The sequence below is a fragment of the Saccostrea echinata genome, unplaced genomic scaffold (assembly GCF_033153115.1).
Source record: "Saccostrea echinata isolate AGI-Se365-2 ecotype Australia unplaced genomic scaffold, CSIRO_AGI_Sech_v1 ptg000002l, whole genome shotgun sequence".
Classification (NCBI taxonomy): domain Eukaryota; kingdom Metazoa; phylum Mollusca; class Bivalvia; order Ostreida; family Ostreidae; genus Saccostrea; species Saccostrea echinata.
The window spans coordinates 28,296,741-28,323,382 of record NW_026889751.1 but is presented as its reverse complement, the minus strand read 5'-3'; the positions used below and the strand labels follow the sequence as shown (position 1 = coordinate 28,323,382).

General features: G+C 35.1%; 2 protein-coding genes across 3 annotated transcripts; one reads left to right on the top strand and one right to left on the bottom strand.

Annotated features, from left to right (window-relative positions):
- Window positions 1-409: 409 nt before the first annotated feature.
- Window positions 410-11,686, bottom strand: LOC133176366 (uncharacterized). Of its 2 annotated transcripts, none has more exons than XM_061311494.1 (7): window positions 11,504-11,686; window positions 9,444-9,564; window positions 6,245-7,556; window positions 5,180-6,060; window positions 4,798-4,902; window positions 1,633-1,707; window positions 410-1,320 (listed from the first exon to the last, which is right to left on the bottom strand). In XM_061311494.1, the coding sequence occupies exons 2-7, from the start codon at window positions 9,526-9,528 to the stop codon at window positions 1,157-1,159; spliced, it is 2,622 nt and encodes an 873-aa protein (XP_061167478.1). In that variant the 5' UTR covers window positions 9,529-9,564; window positions 11,504-11,686; the 3' UTR covers window positions 410-1,156. The 2 variants fall into 2 exon arrangements, with proteins under 2 accessions (XP_061167478.1, XP_061167484.1); XM_061311500.1 differs by having other exon boundaries at window positions 410-1,317.
- A 3,164-nt stretch (window positions 11,687-14,850) lies between these two features.
- Window positions 14,851-24,199, top strand: LOC133176354 (uncharacterized). Its single transcript, XM_061311483.1, has 2 exons — window positions 14,851-14,915; window positions 21,453-24,199. Exons 1-2 carry the CDS (start codon window positions 14,888-14,890, stop codon window positions 23,687-23,689), a joined length of 2,265 nt encoding a protein of 754 aa, XP_061167467.1. The 5' UTR covers window positions 14,851-14,887; the 3' UTR covers window positions 23,690-24,199.
- Window positions 24,200-26,642: the final 2,443 nt, after the last annotated feature.

The following is a 26,642-nucleotide window of genomic DNA, read 5'->3' as shown; positions in this document are numbered from 1 at the left end:
TCATTTGTCTGATTTGGAAAAAACTTCCGTATTCATGACGTTTTCTTAATTTTTCATTGAAAATGATAGCTTAAAATATGTTATTTTGTCTTATTTACCTACAAATTATGCCCTGAAACACCTTATTTGACCAAGCTAGAATTATAAAGCATCATTAAAGGAATTTATTTCTCAAATTTAAGAAATCTGTAGGCACCTCTCATTTACTAGATCTTGACCTTAAGCACAACCCTGACAAGGACTCTGCTAAATCTCATGACTTTTTTGTGTGGCATACACATGAAACAATTACCTATAGTTACCAAACTATAGATCAGAGAGTCATCAAAAAGAAAAAAATCATAATTTATGTGTATTTTAAAGAGGGGTTAGGGTGTTAAGATAATGTTTTCAAGACAAGAAAAATATGCAAATTTTCATACCGGCATTTTTATTCATGAATATTTCATATACGCTCTATAATGTATAATGAGTTACCACCATGTGGTTTATACATAAATGACAAAACAGAGAAATTCTCAGAGGCCGAGGGCCATAGCACTCACATGTCAGTACTTCAGATCAATCAGAATTGGAAATAAAATGCCTTTGCTTTTAGCAAATTATCCATTAATTCAGCTTATGCCCAAAGTACTTAAAATAAAATGACTTACAATTGAATAGATAAAGTGACTAAAAAAACAGTGCCATGTACTAGCCTCTGAGGAAAACAAAATTCAAATGTAACAATCAAGACATTCTTCAACTGAGGATTTCATGGAAGTCTTCAGAGAAGCCTGATGAATTTCGATGATATTGTTTATGAGTTTGCATCAACTTGCTATGATGGACAAATCTTTTTTTTTTCTTCTTTTTTCTGACAGAGTTCTCAGGACTAAGACATTTAAGTAAATTCCAAGTGACTGACGAAATTTGTTTGAAATCACTTTCTTTTCATAACAAATACCCCGGTAACAAACACACTGGCTCACATGAACCAACATATCCATCACTCTACAATGGAGCTATATATAGAGCTTCCCTACTATCACAGACAAAATTTGGCCACCATTTACTATGGGGGATAGCAGCAGGAGGAATCGAACCAGTCTTCTCACTCTTGACTAAGCCATCAAACTTTGTAAATTGTTTTCCCAGGAATCTCTTTGTTGTCGTTTCAATTTCCACCTTTTGTAAAGTTATTGAGAATTTTTTGGAAAATTCCAGGTTTTTGTCTGGTATTTGTGTCATTTGATTTGCTGTCGTGTGATTTTTTGTCGTTTGATTTGCTGGAGGTTTTCGGAGCTTGTTTTGAGATCTTCCCTTCTAGGTTTACATCTGCTGAAAAAAAAAAATAAATATATCAAATAAGTAAGAACTTCTACTAGCAACAGAGTTTTGAAAACATGACATCCAATGGCAAAGATAATCTGCATTCATAGACTAATAATGCATAATTGAATGAGAGACTTCTGTTCAAAACAAAAAGAATTGAATCCAACAGGCAAAAGTTTGAGAAGACATTCTGCAACAAGAAACCCATTTGGGTTGAAATCAAGAGTTGTCTATCCTTGACCTGATTCCCCATGCTAAAGAGAACCAATATTCACAACATAATTGACCTCTGTGACAATGTTTTTGTTTCTTTCTTACTTGATTCTGGTGAAGTTGACTCACTGTTTATTCTGTGCATTTCATCAAGCAGGCTGTTAATGTCCACCGTTTTACCTGTCAAGGTTACAAGAATTTAGTAAAACTTAAAAAACGAGAAGTCTCTGATGAGACTGTAGCTCTACTGGTTGTATTTATAAAGGAAGATAAAAGTAGCACTTGGACTTGAAACTTTGCAACAGCAATAAATAGAATAATGATCCTTGGTTTAGTCTCTTTTTGGCAAGATTTATTATTATATCAGACTAAAACTGTAGGAGGAGTAGCCTTTTAAAACAATTTTAATGAAATTTTGATTTAAGTAACCATGGCAACATCATTCAACAAAATCAAAAAACAATAACACCAATTATGTATCTCTGTAGTCTACTTGTATGCCACATTATTCTGAAATCAGACAAAAAGTGTAGGAGGAGTAGCGTTTTGAAAGTATTTCAAGAAAATTTCTATTTTTAGTAACCATGGCAACACCATTCATCGAAATCCGAAACTGGTACAGAGAATTATGTATCTTAGTGTAGTTTACTTGTATGCTAAGTAATACTAAAATCAGACCAAAACTGTAGGGGTAGCATTTTGAAGGTATTTCAAGGAAATTTCTATTTTTAGTAACCATGGCAACAATGTTCATCGAAATCAAAAACCGATACACAGAATTATGTATCTAAGTGTAGTCTACTTGTTTGCCAAGTTATATTGAAATCAGACCAAAACTGTAAGAGGAGTAGCATTTTGAAAGTATTTCACAGAAATTTCTATTTTTAGTTACCATGGCAACATCGTTCATTGAAATCAAAAACCAATAAACAGAATTATGTATCTTATTATAGTCTACTTGTGTGCCAAGTTATATTGAAATCAGATAAAAACTGTAGGAGGAGTAGCATTTTGAAAGTATTTCACAGAAATTTCTATTTTTAGTAACCATGGCAACATCGTTCATTGAAATCAAAAACCAATAAACAGAATTATGTATCTTATTATAGTCTACTTGTGTGCTAAGTTATATTGAAAACAGACCAAAACTGTAGGAGAAGTAGCATTTTGAAAGTATTTCACAGAAATTTATATTTTTAGTAACCATGGCAACACCGTTCATCGAAATCAAAAACCGATATACAGAATTATGCATCTTAGTATAGTCTACTTGTGTGCCAAGTTATATTGAAATCAGATCAAAACTGTAGGAGGAGTAGCATTTTGAATGTTTTTCACAGAAATTTCTATTTTTAGTAACCATGGCAACACCGTTCATCGAAATCAAAAACCGATAATCAGAATTATGCATCTTAGTATAGTCTACTTGTGTGCCAATTTATACTGAAATCAGATCAAAACTGTAGGAGGAGTAGCATTTTGAATGTTTTTCACAGAAATTTCTATTTTTAGTAACCATGGCAACACCGTTCATCGAAATCAAAAACCGATGTATAGAATTATGTATCTTAGTGTAGTCTACTTGTGTGCCAAGTTATATTGAAATCAGACCAAAACTGTAGGAGGAGTAGCATTTTAAAAAATTGTTTACAGACAGACGGACGGACGACGGACACATTACTATTGCATAAGCTCTTCTGGTCTCTGACCAGTAGAGCTAAAAAAACAAACTAGAAATAAGTCCATTGGACATGAATGCTCTGCCCAGGGGCATGAAAACATGAAAATTTGTATTGGTGTATGAAGTTTGATGAAAATATTGAATAGTAAAGTCAAAGGTCACTGTGAAGGTCAAGGTAAAAAAAAAAATAGACACAATTGATGAATTCTCACCAAATTATGTATCTGAGCATAATCTTTCATAAAAATATCTTGAACAGTTTCTCTGAAACTGAGCTAAATGCAAATTTAAGAAAGGTAGATGAAGGTCGAAGGAAAGGTCAAAATCAAAAATTTGATGCAGTTCAATAGCACTCTCCAAAATGTATCAGCAAATGAATTCTGATAAAAATATCTTGAATGATTTGGGGTTTTTTGAGACTTAGCTAAACACAAATTTAAGAAAAGTGAGGTCAAGGTAAAAAATAGTTGATAAGTAGAATAATTCTCACCAATATTAATCACCATATAAGGGTTGATAAAAATATCTTAGTGTCTTTGAAACTGTGCCAAATAAAAATTTAAGAAAAGTGAGGTCAAGATAAAAAAAATGTTGATGAGGTTGAACAGCTCTCATCAGCATAGAAATATCTTAAACAGTTTCTTTGAAACTTAGGTTGACAGAATTTTTTTAAAAAGTGAAGTCAGGGTCAAAGGAAAAGTGAAGGACAAAAAAAAAAACGTTGATGCAGTTCAGAAGCTTTCATCAATATGTATCAGCATACAAAGCTTGATAAGAATATCTTGAACAGTTTCTTTGAAACTGAGCTAAACACAAATTTTGGAAAAGTGAGGTCAAGATCAAAAGAAAGGTCAAGGTCAAAAATGTTGTTGCGTCTTCCGGAAACATCAAGTTATTGCTCCGTGCATCCTATAAAAACAGTAAAAACCATTGTATATTTTTAAAATGTTAGTAAATATTAATGGACCTGATTTTTTATATTCTAATAAACAAAAAAAAGGAGTTTCACCAGACACACATCATTCTTCAAAGTACACAATAAATTTTCTGTAAATCAATGTGTCCGCAAACTTTTCCAACAACCCTCGTATAAGGTTGAAATTGCATAAGCAGGTATTTTAACAGAAAATACAGGTCATGTTTGAATTTGGTCATGGTCCAATGATTTTTGACAGAGTTATTCCTCTTGAACTTGGGAAAAAATAACAAATTTTCAGTTTTCACTCTCTTTTGTAGGGATGTTTGTATAAGGTTGAAATTGCATGTGCAGGTATTTTACCAGAAAATCAAGTTCGAATACAAATTCAAAACTAAATATGGCATTTGAAATTTTGGCTGCCTGCAGCAGCACTCATGGCGAACACATCTAGTTTATTATTTATTTGTTAAAGAAGTGCATGGGACTAAAATTTAAAGCCAAAATAGACAAAATTCCGGAGTATTCAGAATCTGGATTAGACAAATTATACTGTAAATGATACCTTACAAAAAATCTTACTTGGTGTGAATTTTTATGTTTTTCTGATCACCGTCAGTCTCAGATTTGATTCGTTTTCAAAATTAACAATCATTCTCTTTGTTCTCATTACCTCTAGCGCGTAATTTAATCAAAGCTTGTTTGATGCAACTTTTTGAGTATCCCATTTCCATGGCCTTCTTTACACAATCCAACCCTTTCTCTACCTCTGTCAACTCTATTAAAAAGAAATTTATTATTAAAAATCAGTTTTATTAATTCTTAGATACAAAAGGGAAAGTAAATTTATACTTTTTAAGAGATTATGAGGTAAGAGTTTGTAACTAAGATAAAATCTTCAAAAGTTTTCTGTGACCAATTTGAGGCCATTTAAAGAAACAAAATATACTTAAGACAATAGGACTGGACTGCAAGGTATTTTCAATGTGATAAAATGAAATGTTTTCTTGCACTGAACTTCGAAATTCCTAGGTAGGAAGACATCTTATACTTACTAAACCCACTGTCAACATCCGTTCCTAGGCTCTCTGAATACAATTCTACATCCTCCTTATGCACTGTTACGTATTCTGCACTGTCCCTGTCTGTACTGGTCTCCGACCCTGGACAATCCTCAACAATGTCTGATGAATCACTGATTGAGGGCATCACTGGTTGCTCCGGGGTCCCTACAGGGGGACTAGCACCAGCCACAATATTGGGCTTACAGCAGCCCTGCATCTTTTCATTGACCACTAATGGTTTTGTCTGATTCACCGGTGGAATTTGCTTCACTTTGGTTTCCTCTTGAGGATCATTATTTGTTATATTAGGGGGAACAATTCTTTTTAAGTCTGTATTTTCATCATCACTCACTGGACTATTTGCACTGGTTTGTTGAGTCCTTTTAACATCTGTGCACTGAGGATCGGTTCCTCTATATGGTGTCTTTACCACAGTATCAGATTCCTCGCTGCTGGGTTTATCAGGCATGGACACCATCGGTGAAATAGTGGCTACCACTGGTTTTGAGTTCTGCACAGGCCCACTAGGTAATGGTTTAATGGGTCTACTGGGGTTAAACCTACGATGATTTGGTGAGGAATTTATATTTGGTTTTACCATACTAGAATGGTTTGATGGGGAATTTTCATCTCGGGAGATATTTGTTTTTTCTTCACTAGGACCTGCCTGCATCACAGTCTTCACATGACTTATATTTTCATCATTTTTCAAGCTTTCCTCTTTGATTGATGGTGTGTTTGGCAGATAAGTTTGTGAAGTCATCGGCACAGATTCCGGAGCCTGAGTGTCTCCATCAGAGTGACCTCCCCTTTCTATTGAGTTACTTGGTGTACTCAAACCACCATCCACACTTTGAAATGAACCACTTGACCTTAAAGACACATCAGAAGTATTAACTTAAACAACAAAACATAAAGCAAGGTTGTGAAAAATCTCTTGACCAATGGATATATCCTACATTTTTATTTGTTAGATGCAATATATATAAAAATATAGCTGCACAGTATAAAAGATAGTGTCAGTAAATATAGAGGTTGCTTGAGACATTCCCTTACCTTAAGCTGTTCCTCCTGTTTTCCTCTTCATCTATAACTTTATCATTCTCCCGAGTTGAGACAATGGTGGCGTTTTTCCCAATGGCAACATTTTCAGCATTAGCTATGTTATAGTTCTGTGTGACACGCCCAGGGCCCTCTGGAAAATGGTGGTAGTGATGAACTTCAATACCTTGTTGATATTCTTTCACTATTTGCTCAGAAGTTTTCGCTACAATACTCTCACTGGAATAGTCCATTTCTAACATACTGACATCTCCTCCACGTTGTGTCAGTTTTTCACCATGCATGCTTAGAATTTTTCCGTGTTTCTCATCATGCATGCGTGGAATTTTTCCATGTTCCTCGTCATGCATGCTTGGAATTTTTCCTGAATTTTTCTTTGAATAGAAAGATGTCGGTTCTGATGTTTCCAGATCCTTGCTAACTTCTGATCCAAAACTGTCAGTCCCTGACTCCACAGGAGATTTTTTATAATGTCTAGAATCATTATACTCCTGAAGTCTACCTCTCTGTTTCTCTATCACCATAGAGTCTGTCATCCTTCCTTCTGTACTGGAGACAGCAAGTTTTGAAGACGGAGGCATATTTTCTTTAAGTTTCTTACTCTCTATTTCTTGTCGCAGTAGTTCCAGTTTTAACTCCTCATGCCGTCTCAAGGCCTCCTCTGTTTTCCGTCGTACAATGTCCTCGTTTCTAATTCTGCATGCAGCCATGTATTGCTTGCGGAAATGTTCGGAGTTATGATTAAGTCTTACACTGACTTTGTCACCGATTAAACGTCGTAAACCTCTGCGATAAAAATCGTCATTGTTGTAAAAATTAACACCCTTCAGAGCGTTCAGTCCCATGGGGATTTTGAAATCTGCTTTGGCCCTCGACACTGTATACACAGGGACCACACACCATTTCTTTTTGGGGTTATAAATAGATTCCATTAAGCACTCCTCACTGGACAGTGTAGACCATTCACACTGACAAAACTTCTTGGTGAGATAAATAAAGGCAAAAGTACATCTCTGAAAGCAAAAATCCAAACTCTTTATTTTAGAGCCTGCTAGAGATACCAGTTCCTGATCGTCGTATAAAACCGCAGTCACTCTCCTCCCTCCCTCTAACATTATATCATTCTGCAGGTGCTCTTTGTAACTTTCTGCTAGTTCACGATCGTCCTCCGCATACAAAATCATCACATCATAGTACCCTATCTTTTCCTCTGACGTCATTCTGTCCCGGTACTGATCAATAAATGCCTGCATGTCATTCGGCTGCAGATCACTAATAGAACTGGCCAATCCTAATCTAGACATCTCTGGAATTTAAAAAATATACTTGTTGCTAAGTTCTGGATTTTTTTTTATTTCTCACAAGCAGGAAATGTTTAATACATTACCTTTGACAAAGTGATGATCCTGACCAACAATTTGGCTGATATGAATTTTTTTTTTTCTAACATTTACAAAATGTTGCCAAGGTTCAAGTTGTGAACACAATGATAGGCAAATAGAGAAAAATGATGTCCCCTACTCTTCAGTTGAGGTGATAAAGGAGTCAGGGATAAAATGTTGATATATTTGGCAGTAGCTATAAGAATGAGGGATGATCAAAATCGGATGAATTTAAATCCATAACAATTATACATATCATATTACTTTCAAATATTTTTTTGGAAAGTGAACATTTTAAGAATTGTACATAATTAATACATTTACTTTTTTTATGAAAATCTAATAATCAAACTCAATTATTGTATCTAATACCAATATTAATTAAACCCTGGACTTGCTTGTCTGAATTTATATTATTATTACATATATGGGAGGTTTCCAAGACCCAATCCCTCTTCATAAATAATTTATTTTGCTAGTATGATAAAATCCAAGTCTGTCTTGCCCCTGCCCTAGCTCCTCCCACCCTGTTCCCCAAATCAACCTTAGTTAACAAGTTTACAGTATTTCATACAATGTAGATGACATTAGATGTGTATACTGTATCAGTTTGAACTTTGTTCAGCTGGGATATTATCTTGAGAAATTAACTGGAGGCAGAAAATCTGTATTTAAAAAAAAAAAAGAAAAACAAGAGGCCCATGGGCCACATCGCTCACCTGAGCACAATGGCTAGGAAAAAGCAAAAATCAATTCAGTATAGAAAAGTTTACATGGGGGGAGGGGCTTGAATTTTAAACTACCTGAGGATGATTCCATATCAATATAACAAATGGCTTTGCTGTTCTTGAGTAGAAGATTTTTAAAGATTTTTTCCTATATTTATATTCCTTTGTTAAAAATTTGATACCCCATTGTGGCCCCTCCCTATCCCCAGGGGTAATCACTTGAACAAACTTTAATCTACACTACCTGAGGATGCTTCCATATCAGTATGACTAAACATGGCTTTGCTGTTCTTGAAAGAAGGATTTTTTCCTTTATATTCCTATGTAAAACTTTGATCCCACATTATGACCCTACCCTACCCCCAGGGGTCATGATTTGAACAAACTTGAATCTACAATACCTGAGGATGCTTCCATATCAATATGACAAATCATGGCTTTTCTGTTCTTGAGAAGAAGATTTTTTAAAGTTTTTCCCTATATATTCCTATGTAAAACTTTGATCCCCCATTGTGGCCCCACCCTACACCCAGGGGTCATGATTTGAACAAACTTGAATCTACACTATATAAAAAAGGTTTCCTATAAGTTTCAACTACTTTGAGCCAATGGTTCTGGAGAAGAAGAATTTTAAAATATGCCACCAAATTTTCACTATTTCTGAATTATCTCCCCTTGAATGAGGGCATGGCCCTTCATTTGAAGAAACATGAATCCTCTTCACCCAAGGATGCTTTGTGGCAAGTTTGGTTGAAATTAGCCCTGTAGTTCTGGAGAAGAAGTTGAAAATGTGAAAAGTTTACAGACGGACAGACAGCTAGACGGACGGACAGACGGACTACAGACAAAATGTGATCAGAAAATCTCACTTGAGCTTTCAGCTCAGGTGAGCTAAAAAGTAGATGCATGACACAAATGCCCACCCACCCCCCATGCATGGATCTGAGAGGAAGGAGGAAGGGGGTCTGGACTCTCCCCCAGGATTTTTAGTTTTAAAATTTCTAAATAACGAAAAAATTATCTTGGACCCCCACCCTCAGAGTTTTCTCGAGAGAATTTTTTTTATTAAGTTTTAATTCTTACCTAGATCTGCCATCGGACTAGATGGCATGTAGCTGGGCTGGGCGTCCATTGAAACTTGGGACTCCAGTCGACTTCGTGAACTCATGGTGGTTCTTTTCTATTTACATAAAAAATGAATGCCCTGCAAAAAGTAAAACAATTCATAAATCCGAGGCTTATAGGCTTTGAAAGAAACTAAGCACAACAAGACTAGTATATCAATGCACCTCGATAAACAAAAGTTTTCATACTATTTTCCTAGACACTGACTTTTTCAAAATAACTTTGATTCAGGTTCAATGTCAGTTGATAACAATGGCTAGGCATTGATAACCTTTTCACTAAGCTTGCAGGAACTTAAAAAGTTCCCCCAATTACTAACTGACCGCCCAAAGAACTTGATGAATAATTTTAGGATTTTCAGCTATTTGACTCAACTGTGTCTAAATCAAATAGCACCTAGGGGTGTTTCTACTGACTCAGGTTTTAAAAAACTTTCTACTCAGTTTAAACAAGTAACTTATCTTCACAAAGGATGGTAAGTCAGATGAGTTGCTTCAAACACAAACGGTTAACCTATAAATTTTATTTCCATTGAATTATAAGCAACCAACTGGATTCATTTTTTTTTTATTTCACTTTAAGGTTGCAGTGAGCTAAAAGTAGGATATGTGACATACCTTCTATCTAAGAGATTTGATGATTCTAATTCTAGTACAGTCAAACCTCATTATCTCAAACTCAATGGAGGTGAGAAAAAAACTTCAAGATATCCAAGAATTTGAGATATCCAGGATGAAATACTTAAGGAATAAGGGGTTGGGACTTCAAAATCACTTCGACATATCCATGCTATTGGAGATATCTGTGTTCAAGCTACCGAATTTCAACCGTAGTTTTTTAGTTATGAGCCTGACAAGATTTTTTCATATTTGGCCCTGTCATCTTAATTAAAGGTCACAGTAACCTACTTTTATGTGTAACACACATTCTATCCACTCTACTCTAGGCCTCAAAGTATATAAGTTATGAGCCGGACAAAAGCTAACAGACAAATAGATATGAACACCATGCCAAAATACATCCCAAGACAGGCATACAAAAAAGACTAAAACAATGTTTGTTGACAGTTTACTCATCTTTTTTCACTTTTTCAATATGGTGCTGCCAATCTGATGCTATTAAACTGATGCTTGAAACTTGTTTAATATCAAACATTATGGTGATATGAATTACTCTAAACTGTTCCTCAAAATGTGATTTGTGAAACAACTAGAAGAAAGGAACACATTTCAGAATTTTTTTTATTTTTGAACTTTTTAAAATATTTTTTTCTGAGATAATACAACTGGTCGGTCCAATGGACTACAGCAGGGTGATAATTAGGAAGTCCATCTCATACACTTTATGTCTCGGGCCTTGGACCCCCATATTTTTAAACCCCTGAAGAATTTTGACTTGTGGACTTCCCCCACATTAACCATCATGTCTTTTATCTTAAACCCCTTCCTCTTCCTAAAACAGACATGTAACAGCAGTATACTGTTACAACATTCCAGTAAGCACAAGGCCAATGATATTGACAAGTAATTTTTCAATATTTATTGGCGAATTACTTGGGAATTTTCAGTAAATTCCCATGTCAATATTTAATTCCATTTAAATCAAGATTTGTAACAACTGAACAAGTTTTGTAAATACCATGAATACTGGTTGTGAATGCTGTGAGGGTTGTTATCTGACACCACATTTTAAAACGGAAGTCTCAACAAAACAGGTCAAGTGTGATACTGTAAGAATTCGATATTTGTCGACCCTTTTGTTTGTTTGTTTGCTTTTCTTTTTTTTAAATTTTACTTAACGCTATAGGACAAGCTGTTTTGATGACCTTAATACAGTAACTGAGTAAGCATATCCCAAAATTGATTACAAAATTTGGAAATTACGCTGATCTTGTTAATTAGCGCAGTGTTGACGACAAAACAAACTCCACAAAGATTGACATATTTAAAACAGTTGATGAACTAATCGTCGTGACCATCTTGTCATGAACTAAGCGGAAGACATTGACAAGAGCTCACCTTATGGACGATGGCTACCATCTCAGATGACCATATATTCTGGAACGGAAGTTCTAACCGTGATTCATCGAGTTATTTGGACACCAATCAGCATATACCTCTTACTTTGGTTTCATTTCTATTTTTCGTTTGTGGAAAATTCCATACCGTCTAAAGCGGAAGTGAGCCAAGCAGAATTGGGTAATTGTAGACTGCGAGGATCAACCGCCACCGCAGATTGCCTCTTTGCACATGGACTCCTAGTCGATTGGCGTCGCTGTTTTGCTACTGATAGAACATCTTTTAAAATGTCTTATCACAGCAATACAGAGGGGAATAAATATTAAATTATGCCAATCATATGAAATTACCAGACATTTCAAAATGATGCTAAATGATAAATTAATGTAACAGACCGGAGCAGATACAAAGGCATTTACTGAAGGAGTTTTGAGGCAGACACGCAGGAAGGTTCAAATTATTTACCAGAAACCGTATATTTTTGCTCAGTAGGGACAGATGTTGCATAAGGTTCTGAGAGTCAGACTTTCAATTCTAACCTCTCCAATCGGACGCTTTTTTCCCTCTGAGGACTATGTTCTATCTTATCCTGGACACGGCACCAATTATAAAATGAATGACAGACTAGAGCGCACTTCACGCCAGGCTCTGAAGTCTAGACGAGTTCTTTACCAATTGATATCTTTGACCATCGTCAAACAAATCTACCTGGCAGACTACCAAGTTTAGAATTCAAAAGGCTGAATTAGGTTTACATATTCGGAGTTAAGACATATGGAGAAATGGTGTTCATTCTGCTCATTTACATATCGGCCATATTGGAGATATAATGGCGACAGATTCCATAAAGGTTTATATAGAGAACGTACAATAAATCGCAGATTTTTATGTACTAACTATTTCGGATAAAGTTCTTCCGCCGATGTTTAGATTTTTCTTAATATCTTCTACCGGAAATGACAATATTGATGATGCCAAAGTGAAAGTTGCGACCGCCTTTTTGATTTGAAATTCCGAAGCGAGAGTATAATGTTTTAATGAAGGAAAGAGCACAGAATTGATGTCTTTATCATTTTTGGTGATTAAATGTAAGTGTTTATTCCAGGTTGACAGAGTTCTTCCGCCGATTAATAGGTGCAGACGAATGCCTATGTTTATAAAATGCAGATGATTTATCATTTCATGAAGAGTTACGACCGCCTTTTTAATTTGAAAACGGCAATTTCTTTCATCAGTGTGACCTACTTATTACCAAAAAAGATGGTATCATGAGTTGTCAACTGTTAATAACACAAAATTCTGTCCAAATAACTATGACGGAGGATTAAAGAGAAAAAAACAAACAAACTGTGCTTGCAGGTTTTAATATAAAAATTTAAAGAAATGGAATATTTTGAGTTTATGCAGGATCTTATGAATATTAATGAGAAGTAAATCACGTGGGAGCAATCTCATTAATAAACTGTACATCATTTCTCCATATGAGTAAAAGTGGGAGCTAGATCAAATTCAGCAAAAGGGTTCAAAATGTTTTTAATATGGTGATCTGGGGCCTATTGTTAGTTATATACAACACAAATAGAATCCTTACCTGCATGGGTTGATATAACAGACAGGTATTCACATTCAACACGAAGTGTGTACCAATTTAAATGTAATTCTGGAGGTTTTTCAACGACTCTCTTTTTGCAAATGGTAGCCCTGATATACACTTACTGTCCATGTATGGATACCAGGGGTTAAAGCTGATACTCACCCAGATGCATCTAGAAACTGAACAGCAAATCGTCTCTACACCACTCTGAAATTATTCACCAGTTCACTTTTAGCGAATTATCTTCGTATTGAAAGCACATAGTTGTAACCGCTAATTCCCGTATTAACAAACAAAGAAAACATTATCATTGTTTAAAATAAAACTTAAAAACACTCAATAATACTCCGTTTTTTTGCCTTGCATTTACCTCTTCTCTTTCTCTTCTACACCTTTACAAACATACAGTTAAATTGGGGGGTTTTAAGCATCCAATGCATGTCTATGCATTTATTTTTGTTATTTCTCTTTTTCTATAAGACATACTGATAAAAAGTCTAGATGTTTTCAATCACGCCATAATTAAAACGTTTTATTTTTTTTCCGGCAAATTGTGCATATGATATTCTGAAGTTTTCAATTCAAGGGTCACTTTCCCACAAATAAAGACCCATGTGTTTGCTTCTGCCTAAGGTATCTTATGTCTTATGACTGTTTTGGTAACTATATCCTTGAATACGAAGAGAATCATTGAAAAATCTTCAAGCCTACAATTAAAATGTGTACAAGTATATCTGATGAATTATTCATATAGAATGGGCAAACGTGCGTAAAATATTTTTATTATGGATCCGTACGCATCGACGTCACATTGATAGAAGATGTTTTTTTTTTCTTTCATACCGGTCACGATAGCCTAGCTAGTGGTAGAGCGCTTGCTTCGTGATCGGGAGGCCCGGGTTCGACTCTCGTTCGCCGCGTCAAATCTAAGACGTAAACATAGGTAGTGACTGTTCCCTCGCCAAGCGCCCGGCACTAGATGTGAAAGTCACGGGTTTTTCGGATGAGACCTTAAAAACCGAGGTCCTGTGTCATGAAAAACCCTCACTGCTCAATGACCCTAAGTGCCGAGTATAGGTCTAAATTGGAAGCCCTTCACCGGCATACGGTGACGTCTCCATATGAGTAAAAAAATTCTCGAATGGGACGTTAAACAACATAAAATCAATCATTTTCTTTCATACGGATGGTTTTTTTTTTTTTTTAAAAAAAAAGCTGTAACTTAACTAGCATAGGCCGGTTTAATCGATTGGTTAAGGGAACCGGTTTTTCTAACGAAACAAAAGAGAAAATATTAAGTGAATGTAAATGCATAATGGTATCGTGACCAGCAGCTGAAATTTAAACCAGTTATAGGTGTTTATTTTAGATATATAAAAGGACACGTCGGGGAAGAAGCCTTAGAGAAAAGCACCACAGCATACATGACGTATAATTCCAGTAAATCAGTGACGCCAACACAAATACAATATCCATCTGTCTTTCTTATCGTATTTTCATGCGATTCCCAATTAAATGGTTACAACATCGGAAATGGAATTGATGTAACTTCGTACAGTGGAGCTACTTTTACACCGTCCTCAAGAACCAACAACGCATTAAATTTTTAGATCTTCAGATTTACAATTATTGTAACCATTTAAATCTTTAATTTTTATCACAAAAACTTTTACTAATAGTGTTTATACAAATGGTTTTCAATTTATCAAACAAAATCGTCCTTAAATATACTTTCGTTTTGAACGAGGGGTATTTCTCATGACTTAGTCAATTGTATATATATATTAAAGATGGACGGGATCCTTTCATTCGAAAATGGTATACAGAGTCTACTATTTTTTCATATGCCTATTAAGCAAACAGTAGTAGCTTTTATGAGTAGTATATACCAGTATTGTGTTTCGTGTTTAAAACTAATATTATCTCCAAGAGTCTTACTATACACATTTGGTTCCATTTTTTAATATTTTATGCATATATGTATACCGTTATAAATAACTGAAATAGTTTCACCAATTTGAGAGATATTTATTGATATCAACAGAAAGTTTCACACATAATCCTTCACTCTGATTTTTCCACCTATAGCGGACAGTAGACCATGTGAAAATTACTGATAATGTGGAAATTCCAGTCAAATGTTCCAGGATCTTCTAGGAGGGAAATATTTTTTACTATATCTTTATATCAGTGGTTTTTACCCAGTATAGTGATCGAAATAACCACCCACGAAAAGCAAAATGGACTTGTAATATTGTCAACTACGAAAAGGCAGAACTGCTCATTCGACAGTTAATATGAGCTGTGCGAAGGGAGGGGGGCCCTTTTCCCATATTCAAAAGTTTACAACTATACATGGCTGTTGGGATCCCTTTGCCTTAACCAAATGTTTATCAATATTAAACACAGTTTCAAAATTTGCGAAGTCTTACTCCACAAAGTCAATCAATCCAGTAATTAACCACTCTCTTTGATCATACCATCTTTAAATTTGAGTTTTATTTGTCCTGTCGTTTGGAAGAAAAACTATAAATACACCACCTGATCTCCAAAATATTTTTTTTTTTTAATTATTATTATTATTATTATTATTATATTATTTTAATATTATTTACAACGCAGTACAGTTAAGGCTACACATGAAGATAATATGGTAATGAGGTCATAATGAGGTTTGACGTCGTGACAGTTGCTCCGCCTTGATAGATCCATATAAGGAAATAGAGCTCAAAAAAGTCATTTAACGATGATTGCGAGAATTTGTAATGAATGACTGTATTTTCATGTTTAAATAAATAAACATTAGTGATTTTCTTTTATATAAAACAAAACGTCTTCGAAATAATTCTCTTTTTTTGGTGTCGTTTGGCTGCATTCGGCTTCAGCCAAGCGCTTGCACTCGGTGACACGGAATGTTGTTTACATCTAAAAACGTGGCGACAGCAGCTGAGATATGCAGTGGATAAAAGCAACAAGCAGGCAATCTTTAAAGAGAATATGGATGAAATAAGAGACCTAAGCCTTGTTTATCTCTTGATAAGAAGATGATGGCGTTATTTCGGGAAATCATGGAAAACTGGGACGATCTGCACCACCTCCCTAAGTCCCTTTCTGTTCATTTATGTAGGTGTGTATGCGCATATGTATCAACATGTAGATATACTAGGCCCCTATTGTTTACATCAATGTAAAATAACCGTGTATATGTACAATAAGATGTATTATTACAGTCCGTCACAAACTGTAATGCAGTGCCTTGTGTGTATGACATCCCCCCTCCCCCTCCCCCCTCCCCCCCCCCCCCCCACACACACACATTAGGCCCTATAAAAGTAGCATATTTTTAACAATATAATTTGCGAATACACAGAATACAGAATTCTTGTCATTCAGCTTATTTTTGAAACAGTATGTGTAGCCATGGAAATCTGTAATGATACAAAAGTTATTTAATGCCTTAACAATTTAATTCATTTATATTATATAAGTATATTACTGTGGATTACCGTAATAATTCACTTCTTACATGTACAGTTTCAATCATTGATTCATTTAACATACAATGATGTTGTCTTTCGGCATATAAACCTGTTACATAATATAAAATGCACAGCATGACATGATAGATCTATCAAATAATAATTTAGATGCAGTCACACTTGTAGTGTACATGTATATGTGAAGTCAAACTGCTGCACAGTGCACAATGTATGTCACTGTACAAATACAAGAGTACAAGAGCCTATTAATTTTAATTTATACCTCTGGCAATCAAAAATACCAATCAAAATATTTATGAAATTTAAGATTTCAGGTTTTTACCAGTGCTTCATATTTTAAATTTATTTTTACAACTTTTATCTATCTGTATCACTAGGCTGTAAATTTGTAGAATTTCTATATCAATGAAGATAAAATATTTGAATTTTCATTCGTCTGACAGCACGTAATTATGTATATACATGTATTTATAAACTGTTTATATGTACAATTTTTTTTATCATTGTAGCTGCCAGGTGTTGTAGGCTGAAAGAATAAATAAAACTGACATTTACAACACCCAGAATTATCAAAATAGATGCATCAATTTCTCCACTGGGTATGGACATAACTAAATTATAAAAAGCATTTCACATTAATTCTATAATATTTTACATATATATTGTGTTGTAACTACTCCAAAACAATTTAAACAATTCATTCATTCAGGCAGCACGTGTATTCACCAATCAAGTAAAAAGATATGCTCCTCATGGCCGTAAGAACCTGGGGGTTAGGGGGGGGGGGGGGGTTGCCTCCCAATACCGACATATAGAATACTATAAAAAGCATAGCTACAATATGCTTGTGCTCCCTCAATAATAAAGCACTGATGACCTTTTTCCTAGTTTTTAAAATTTATTTATTTATTTATTTTTTGCTTGTCAAGGAATTTTTGGTAGTTGATAGTGCCCCCAACTAAAAATATATGGTCCCCCCCCCCTGTAATTGCTTCCTACAGGCCTGCTTCATATTAGCAACATGTATAAACATATTATACATATTCCAGGCAAGATTATTGAAATATTTTGATAATAAAAACAGTAGAATTAAAATATATACACGTAATATGCTTTCTATGTTACTCAACACCAATGAACTTTCCATAATGGTATTTCATTTTGTTTTCAGAATTGATTTCATCCAAAGGAACATGAACGAAAATATTTTGCACCTGATCAGAATTCCCTTCACAACCTGCCTTTGAATTTGAAGAACTGTATTTATTAAAAATATTTTCTAGAAAAATAATGCTTTAACTTTTAAACTGTACAGTGGTGTGAAAGTTTGAAGGCTGTTAAAATGTGCATTTATTTTGTTGTTTGCATTGTTTGGTTTACCAAAAAGATCTATATTTCAGCAGGTATATTGTGTTCACTTGTTTTTTAACAGAGTATCTGTTTCTTGATTAGCCTGCAAAATTTTTCCTTTGATTATCTTGTATGTGCATGGATTGATAGAAACTCAAAAAAGGAGACAACACCCCCCCCCCCCCCCCCCCGTGATTTGTGCTAAAGTACCCAAAGAAGTAAAAACTGATGTTAGCATGGTATAATAATTTATTTTTAACATACAAGTACGGTATATGGTATCAAAGGAGCCAGAAGCAAACTGGTAGTGGTCGGGGGGGGGGGGGGCTTAGATCTATAGAAAGGAAAACAGGTTATCAGGTGTAAGCACTCCAGTCCCTCCCTCCTGGTTCAACAAAACTTTTAACCTAGTCTAGAATCCCTGAACAATAGAAGGTTTGATAGCTACTATGAGAATCAAATAGAATGTATGTGAAAAAAAAATTCTGTTGGAGATTTTTTTTTATTTGTCTGTGTGTGTAAAGCGGGGGGGGGGGGGGGGGGTGCTTAAATATTTAAATAATTGATAGGGGTTGTCCATTATTTATTATTAATGATTGAATCTTTCAATATTTTTAACCATGGGCATACACGATGGATGTTGCGTCAAATTTTAGGCCTATTGTGAACCAGGCCTCTGAATTTCTATCAATAAGCCGTTATATGATTGATCAGAGTGATATATATACCCCCTCTATATATATATATATATATATATATATATATATATATATATATATATATATATATATATATATATATATAATAGAGGGGATCCGATCAATCATATAACGGCTTATTGAGAGAAATTCAGAGGCCTGTGCACAGTGGTGCATGGAGGAGATGCGGAAGGTGTCAAAGACGTCTTGTGTACAGCGTATAAACGAATGAAGACATACAAAACAAAGTAAAGTCAAGGATTTTTTATGCATACCGTTTTGATTTAGTGAAAATAGCCCAGCACAGTCCGTAGGTATTATTTGTTTAAACTTTGCGAGGTACACAAACGCTAGATATGAAGTACTAGAGAGTTATCTCCCATGCTGGGTCAATGATGCGTTTGAAAACTATATTTAGAATTAATGTGTCAAGATTTCAATTTTTAATCAAAAAGTGCAAGGGCAAGGCGATAACCCAAGAGGTAGGTTTTTATTTTAAATTCTTTATTTTACTGTATAGTTTTTGAAAAGTGATGCTCATTTCTTTGTAATTCATTATGTAATTTATAATTCCCGATGAAATTATGAAAATAGCCTATTTTTTGAACACTGGTGTTTGTTTTCAATGAATAACTTAAATATCTCAGAAATCTAACTGAATGAGCATCAGTTTTGAGATAGGATAGATATCAAGGGACACACTGAAACATTGTGCAGTTTATTTTTTGTTTGCCTTGCCCTTGCACTTTTTGATTAAATTTGACATTTCATATTTTGACCCAAAATCGGATCCCACGTGACTGTATAGGGTCACATGATGACAAAAAATACCGATATGAAAAGCGATGGACATACTCTTCAAAATGCCATTAAGATATTTCAAATAGAGTTTCATGCTAAAAAATAAGACGGTTGATCTTAAAGTGTCTCGTTTTTGGTGCCTTTTGATAGAAAATGTTGCCTTAACTGTACTGCGAAGATTTTGTTTTAATTATACTAGTCCAGATGGCCATGCAACTAGTTAGCTGGCTTTCGCTGTCTTTTTCAAAAAAATTCTCTGAAACTATCAGGCACATTTTTGTGAAATTTTACATTGCTCATGTGGGATATGTCCTCTACAAACCATCCATTTTTTCATTTTGATCCAATGATAAACACAGCAAATGTTTCTATAAATAGCAAATGGGGTGATATGCAGATTTTTGCTAATTACTCCGAAATAAAAGCAGGTATAGCTAGATAAAACCTGGCGGAGTGTCAACATGACAAGATCTAGATTTATAGCAAATTTCATTAAAATCCCAAAACCCCTGATGGTGTTATGAAATGTCAAATTCTTCGGACTTTTGCAATTTCAAAACAAGATGTGTTTGTGCCCCCTTATGGCAGCTTAAGACGAAAATTAAAGTTTCTCAAGTGCAAGTCAAACTCCATCGTCAAGGTCAAAAGCTACCCAAATAAAGGACTTGTGTCAATGGATATATCTGGTAAATATGAAAGAAGCTCAAGCACCTTCCGTTCAAAACTTATGGTCAAGGTTAATATCTTCTAAACGTGGGTCAAACTCAAGGTCAAGAGATCAAAAGGGTCAAAATTAATGGTACGTAGGGGAAGACCTTGTCATAAGAAATACACATGCAAATATAAAAGCCCTAGCACCAACTGTTCAAAAGTTATGGCAAAGGTTAACATTTTTTAAAAGTGGATCAAACACCAAGGTCAAAAGATCAAAATTGTTGGTATCTAAAGGAAGGTTTTGTCACAAGAAATATACTTGTGAAATTTGAAAGCTCTAGTGCAAACTGTTCAAAAGCTATGGCAAAGGTTAAAGTTTTTTAAAAAGTGGGTCAAACTCTAAGGTCAAGGTCAAAAGGTAAAAAATATTTATACCCATGGAAAGGTCTTGTTACAATTAATACACATATGAAATCCCTAGCACCAACTGTTCGAAAGTTATGGCAAAGGTTAAAGTTGGGTAAATTTTTGCAAAAGTGGGTCAAACTCCAAGGTCAACTATGTTGGTACCCAAAAGAAGGTCATGTCACAAGGAATGTACATGTGAAATATGAAAGCCATAACTCCAACCAATCAAAAGTTATGGGCAATGTTAAAGTTTTTGCGGACAAACAGACAGACAGACAGACAGACAGACGGACGGACGGACAGGGCAAAAACTATATATCCCCGAATCTTCAATTATGGGGCATAAAAATCTCCTCCCTTGAAACTACTTCAAGCAGATTTTTCTGAGACTTTTAATAGAAGGACCTATTAATATGGACCATGTCCTTTAGGAAAGATCCACATTTCATATTTGTCCGATGAAAACAAGGCCGTTGTTACTATAAATACCGGTAGACCATACGGGGGTAATATGCAGTTTCTGGCTAATTACTCGGAAATAAAAGCAGATAGCGAATTCTGGAAGGGGTGGGATTTACTGCAATTAGGATGACAAGATCTAGTTCTGTGCAAACATATTTGGATTTATGGTCCCTAATGTGAAATTCTCCCGATTCTGTTGTCGACTATCATTTTGAAAACTGTAATCGTTAACTGTAATGATAAAAAGCATCTGTTTTTAGGTCTATCTGTGTACTGAATTTCAGAAATCTTCCGGCGACCTTGAATGTTGCCCCTGAAACATAAATTTGCTACTTATGTAATATTTGGCAACATTATTTGTTTGAAATTGATATGAGATAGAGGTAAAGATTAAGTGAAAAAAATGATCCAATGAACAAAGTCAATATATTTATCAGGTTCTTTAAACACTAGTATCTGATCACCCATCATCGTCTTTTCAGATTACTTTATACTGGAAAAGCTCATTGAAAATGGCATTGACAAATCTGCAATGGAAGGATGGTTAAATCCAGAGACATTCCGTAAGGTTGATTTATTTGCAGCAGTCAAGGAATCTGTTTGGAAAAAGTCTATTTATCACCATTCATCACATGTTGACTGTGACTGTATATTGTTTGCACATACTCAAAACCACACAATAGTAGAAGAAGTTCTGCAATATTTTAAGAGAGTATTGCTCCGATATGAACCCAAAATTGAAATTTATCAACGACATTTATGGACACCTATAAACGACTCTTGTGGCTCATTGCAGTTCAAAACGGGAAGTCAAAAAACAGTTTCGGCAGCAATGGGGTTTCTGTTAGTGACGTCAGAGTTTTGTGCTGACGAATGGCCTATTTTGGCTGGACAACCTTTCTTTCAAGAAGCTATGTACAGTAAAAATGTCACCATTGTTCCCATTCTGATACACAACCCTAAGAAAGCGAAATACAAAATTCCCATGGGAATTAAGAGCTTAAGATCTATAGAGTTTTTCAGCAAAGACGACATTCTGTGTCAAGATTCCGTCATTAACATTCTCCAGCCTGTGGTTAAAAAACGGCTGCGGAATGAGAAAGAAAAACTGAAGGATAATATCAAATGGTTGTACGAAAACATCATATGTAAACTGGCTTTGAGAAATGGAAATGGAGATTCTTGGTTCTGGAGGTTTAGCTCGCCTGGACAGAAAAACCCAGATTCGAAATATACAAATAATGATTCTTTTCATTATGCAAATCAACCATACAATAATTTTCACTCATCAAATGCAAAGAAAAATGGATCTACACATCATGGAAGTGTACCAGACTCGGCATACGCCAGTAACGAAAGCAATGATGATTTAAAGTCGAGCCCATTACACGGTTTTCATCATTCTGAATTGTGCAGAAATACATCTCGTTCCCCAGTTGAACATTCTTTACCAAATACCAGAGAGGAGATAAAGTCGCGAACGACACAAGGACATTCCTCAAGGGAATGCAATGTTGGCTGGAGTCGGTCGGAATCAAGCAAGTCGGACAGTTCCTCATCCCCAATTAGCATGAAAGGGGCACCTGACCTCAACTTTTCCTCCCTGGAATCCCGGGTATCCGAATCATCGAAACATCGGCGTCCGAATCGGTCTGAAAACTCTCCAAAGTACTCGTCCACGATAAAAACAACACAAGATTCATCATCTTATGCCTCACAACAAAACATCACGGGTATTCAGGTGCAATCTTCTCCAAGAAACAAACCGAACACAGTTGGTAATAATATAAATGGAAAAGTGACCGCAAATCAAAATAGCACAGACAAGCATGAATCAACTAAACCTGAATTAAACATTTCAATTAATAAAAAAGTGCCATACGACTTGCCAGTTGCGATAGAAGTCGAGTGTAGGAGCTTTGGAAATTTATCCACTCAAGACGTGAGAAGCACGCCACAGTCACGTGCTCAAGATTCGTCATCAGTTCATGAATCAAACTTGTCAAACCATTCTGTCAACTCGTCATCAATTCGTCAAAACAGCGAAATCATTTTTGCAAAAACTTCCGATCCAAATAAAGATCTACCCAATCCTGTACCTATAAATGCAAATAATATATCGTGGAACATCAGTACAAACTTAAGCTCAAATCATTCGCCTAGATCAGCAAATGAAAGAAGTGGGACTTCTTCATCCTCTGGAATATTTGACCATAATCAAGGTCATATCCATCCACAGCCTCAACCAATTAACTCATTTCCATCTGGAGAAGTACATTTCTCTACTAACTCCTACACATCTGCTGTTTCAGGAGAAATAAACTGCGAATCATCAAGAAATTCTTTCCTTTCTTCGTCAAACATTTCTTCGTGTGAGACAAGTTCATTGAGAAGAACAATGCAACAGCCCATGCCCCAAGAGATCAGCTTGACAAGCTTTCCCGCTGAAGGAGAGCTGAGCAATGACCTGAATTCTAAAGCGTCTTTTACCCCGGTGTCTGATGTCACACAACTAGCCCTCGGTTGCCTGCGACCTTCAGACAGCTTCAAAGACAGTTATCGATCATTTGTCCACTCTGAACCCGACTCCGGAAGGCCTGTTGGAGTGGTGAGACCATTCTCTATGCAAGAGGAAAACGACGAAGATGAAAACGAATATAGCAATGATTTATCTCTTTTCAGGGCAATGTCTGAAGAGACATACGTAAAACGATCATAGTAATCTAGATAAATCTTGAATGGTGGTATAGTCCTGTTTGAAAAAGCATAATACTTACACCAAGTTCATCGCCAAAAATCACTTTTAAACAGTTTAACAATTACGTACTAGTATATTTATGATCTGGGAGGGGTTCTTTTGTACATATATCATGGTAAAATGGTTAGAAATTGGGCATTAAAAACGTTAATATAGTTTACATGAAAACAACAGCCTGCAAATTTTGACATACGGTACTTTTGTTAAGCTTCAAACCACGCCCACAAAGGTATTGTTGTAGATAGTGTACAAATGAACATAGAACTAATCTACAGTGTATTTATAACATAGAACTAATCTACAGTGTATAGTGATGTATTTGTAACATAAAACTAATCTACAGTGTAGTGATGTATTTGTAACGCTTTAAGATATTTCAGAACATTATGGCATTGCTTATTTGGATGAATTGCAGTTTTGTAATGTAACGCTGTAATAGATCTAGTATAAAATAAAGTTTACTGTAAACTATACCATATTTGTAAAGTGGTGAATGCGGTAAGTCAAAGACTATGAAGCAGTGTTTAGCCACAGTAGAAACGTGTCAATGGATATTAAGCCAAAAGTAGGTCAAACTCCAGGTCAGCGTCAAAGGTTCAACATTTTTGGTACCCAAGGACTTGACACAAGGAATACACACGTGAAATATGAAAGCCCTAGCATTAACTATTCAAAAGAAATGGCCAAGGATAAAGTATTTTAAAAGTAAGTCAAACTCAAAGGTCAAGGACAAAGGGTCAAAATTATTTCTACCCAAGGAAAAATCTTGTCGCAATAAATACACCTGTGAATTATAAAAACCCCTAGCTCTAACCGTTCAATAGAAAAAAAGTAAAGGTTAAAGTTTTTCAAATGTGGGCCAAAACTCAAAGGTTAAGATCAAAATTGTTGGTATTAAAGGGAAGGTCTTGACACCAATGGACAAGGTTAAAGTTTTTCAAAAGTAGGTTAAACTGCAAGGTCAAAAATACACTGTATTTGTACCCGAGGAAAGGTCTTATTACAAGAAATAAACATGTGAAATACGAAGCCCTCGTCATTCGTTTAAAAATTATGGCTAAGGTTAAAGTTCTGTAAAATTTTGCAAAAGTGGGTCAAACTCATATGTCATGGTCATGAGGTCAGACATGTTGGTACTTCAAGAATATACAAGTGAAATATGAATGTCATGGCTCCAACCAATCAAAAGTTATGGGCAAAGTTAAAGTTTTTGCGGACAATGAGACAAACAGATTCACAGATAAATGGACGGAAAGAGAAAAAACTATATGCCCTGAATCTTCCTTTACATGGGTATAAAGTTCATAACGTAAGTGCTTGTTTAAGTCGGATTCCCAACCACTATTTAAAGACAATGTCTGAAGAGACATAAACGATCAAAATAGTCTTTAAAAATGATTAATGGTGACTAAAAATTGGAGGTATTGTTCTGTTTGAATATAAGCAGAATGCTTGCACCAATTGTATATCGCCGAAAGATCATGGTAAATGGTTATAAATTGGCATGGCCGTAGGAACCGGGGGAGCCGTGCCACCCCCACCCCCCCAATAATTTTGCCGATATATAGAATACTATAGAAAATATAGCTACTATATGCTTGTGTTCCCTCAATAATAACTTCTGATGACTTTTTTTGGCTTGTCAAGGAATTTTGGTACCTTGATATGCCCCCTTTTTTTCTTGTCAAGGAATTTTGGTTCTTGAAAATGTATGGCTGTGCCCCCTTAAAGTAAAATTGCTTTCTACCGGCCTGCGACCAATATCGATGTCTCTTGTACCTCACAGCACGGGATTTGCATTTACATACTGTGCGTTGAAATTGGCAAAGAATGACCAGGGAGTCATTTTTTTGTTTCAGTCAGATTTCAAACCATTCTTTAGTGACATACTCTTAGATATAAATTTTGTACCGTTTTGATGAGTTTTAAGTAAAAAATAAAAAAAAAAGTTCAGTACGTTAGCTACGTTAGCTATGAAAATACTACCTCAGAAAAAATGCATTACACGAGCATATATTTAAATATAACCAAACAAATTCACGAATATTTATCAAAAAAATTAATATTTTTGTTTGCTTGTCTGTTTAATGTCCCTCCGTTCGAGAATTTTTCACTCATGTTGAGACGCCACCATTTGCCGGTGAAGGCATGTACTCGGCACTTATGGCTTTTGAGCAATGAGATTTTTTCCGTGCCAGCACCTACCGCGACACGGGACCTTGACTTCATTATCTTGAATATCTTCTATCATGTTTTCAGAAAAATTCTATTTTTATTGAGAAGAGTTCCTTTTTTTAAGATAACTTATTCACAGTTTCCTCATGTTTTCATTTGAAGGTGGTAAAAATACTCTATGCTGACAATCAAATTCATTTTGCCCCTCTTTAAAATGAAGATGGGGACAAAATTATTAAATGTTTTATTCAAAATCATGGATATGTTTAGATCTCTACTTCTGTTGTATACCAAAAAAAATATGCTAGAAGTTTTAAATTAATTTTAGAAACATTCCCGAAATCAGAGGGGTAAGAAGAAGGCTATGAAAATGCATACAAAAACTTACTTCTGAAAAAGAGCAAAATGGGGTTTCCGGTTGAGATTAGAGAATCAAACAATTTGCAAAATTAAGGTTGAATTATATAATACTGGATAATGAGACATCCCATTCTTCATGTAAATATCTTAACAATTTTCTAAATTAAGGCTCATTGACCATCTGAAAAGAGAGATAACTCTTACTTGCACTTTTCCTTATATTAAAGGCATTTCTTTCAAATTCAGCATTGCAAGGTATGCTGAAATTTTTTGAATCTCAATTATATTTTTAAATTAGATTTCTTTTGGAAAATCATTATTATTGAAAAACAATTTTGAATACTCGGGGGGATGATAGACAAATAAAACATGGCAACCC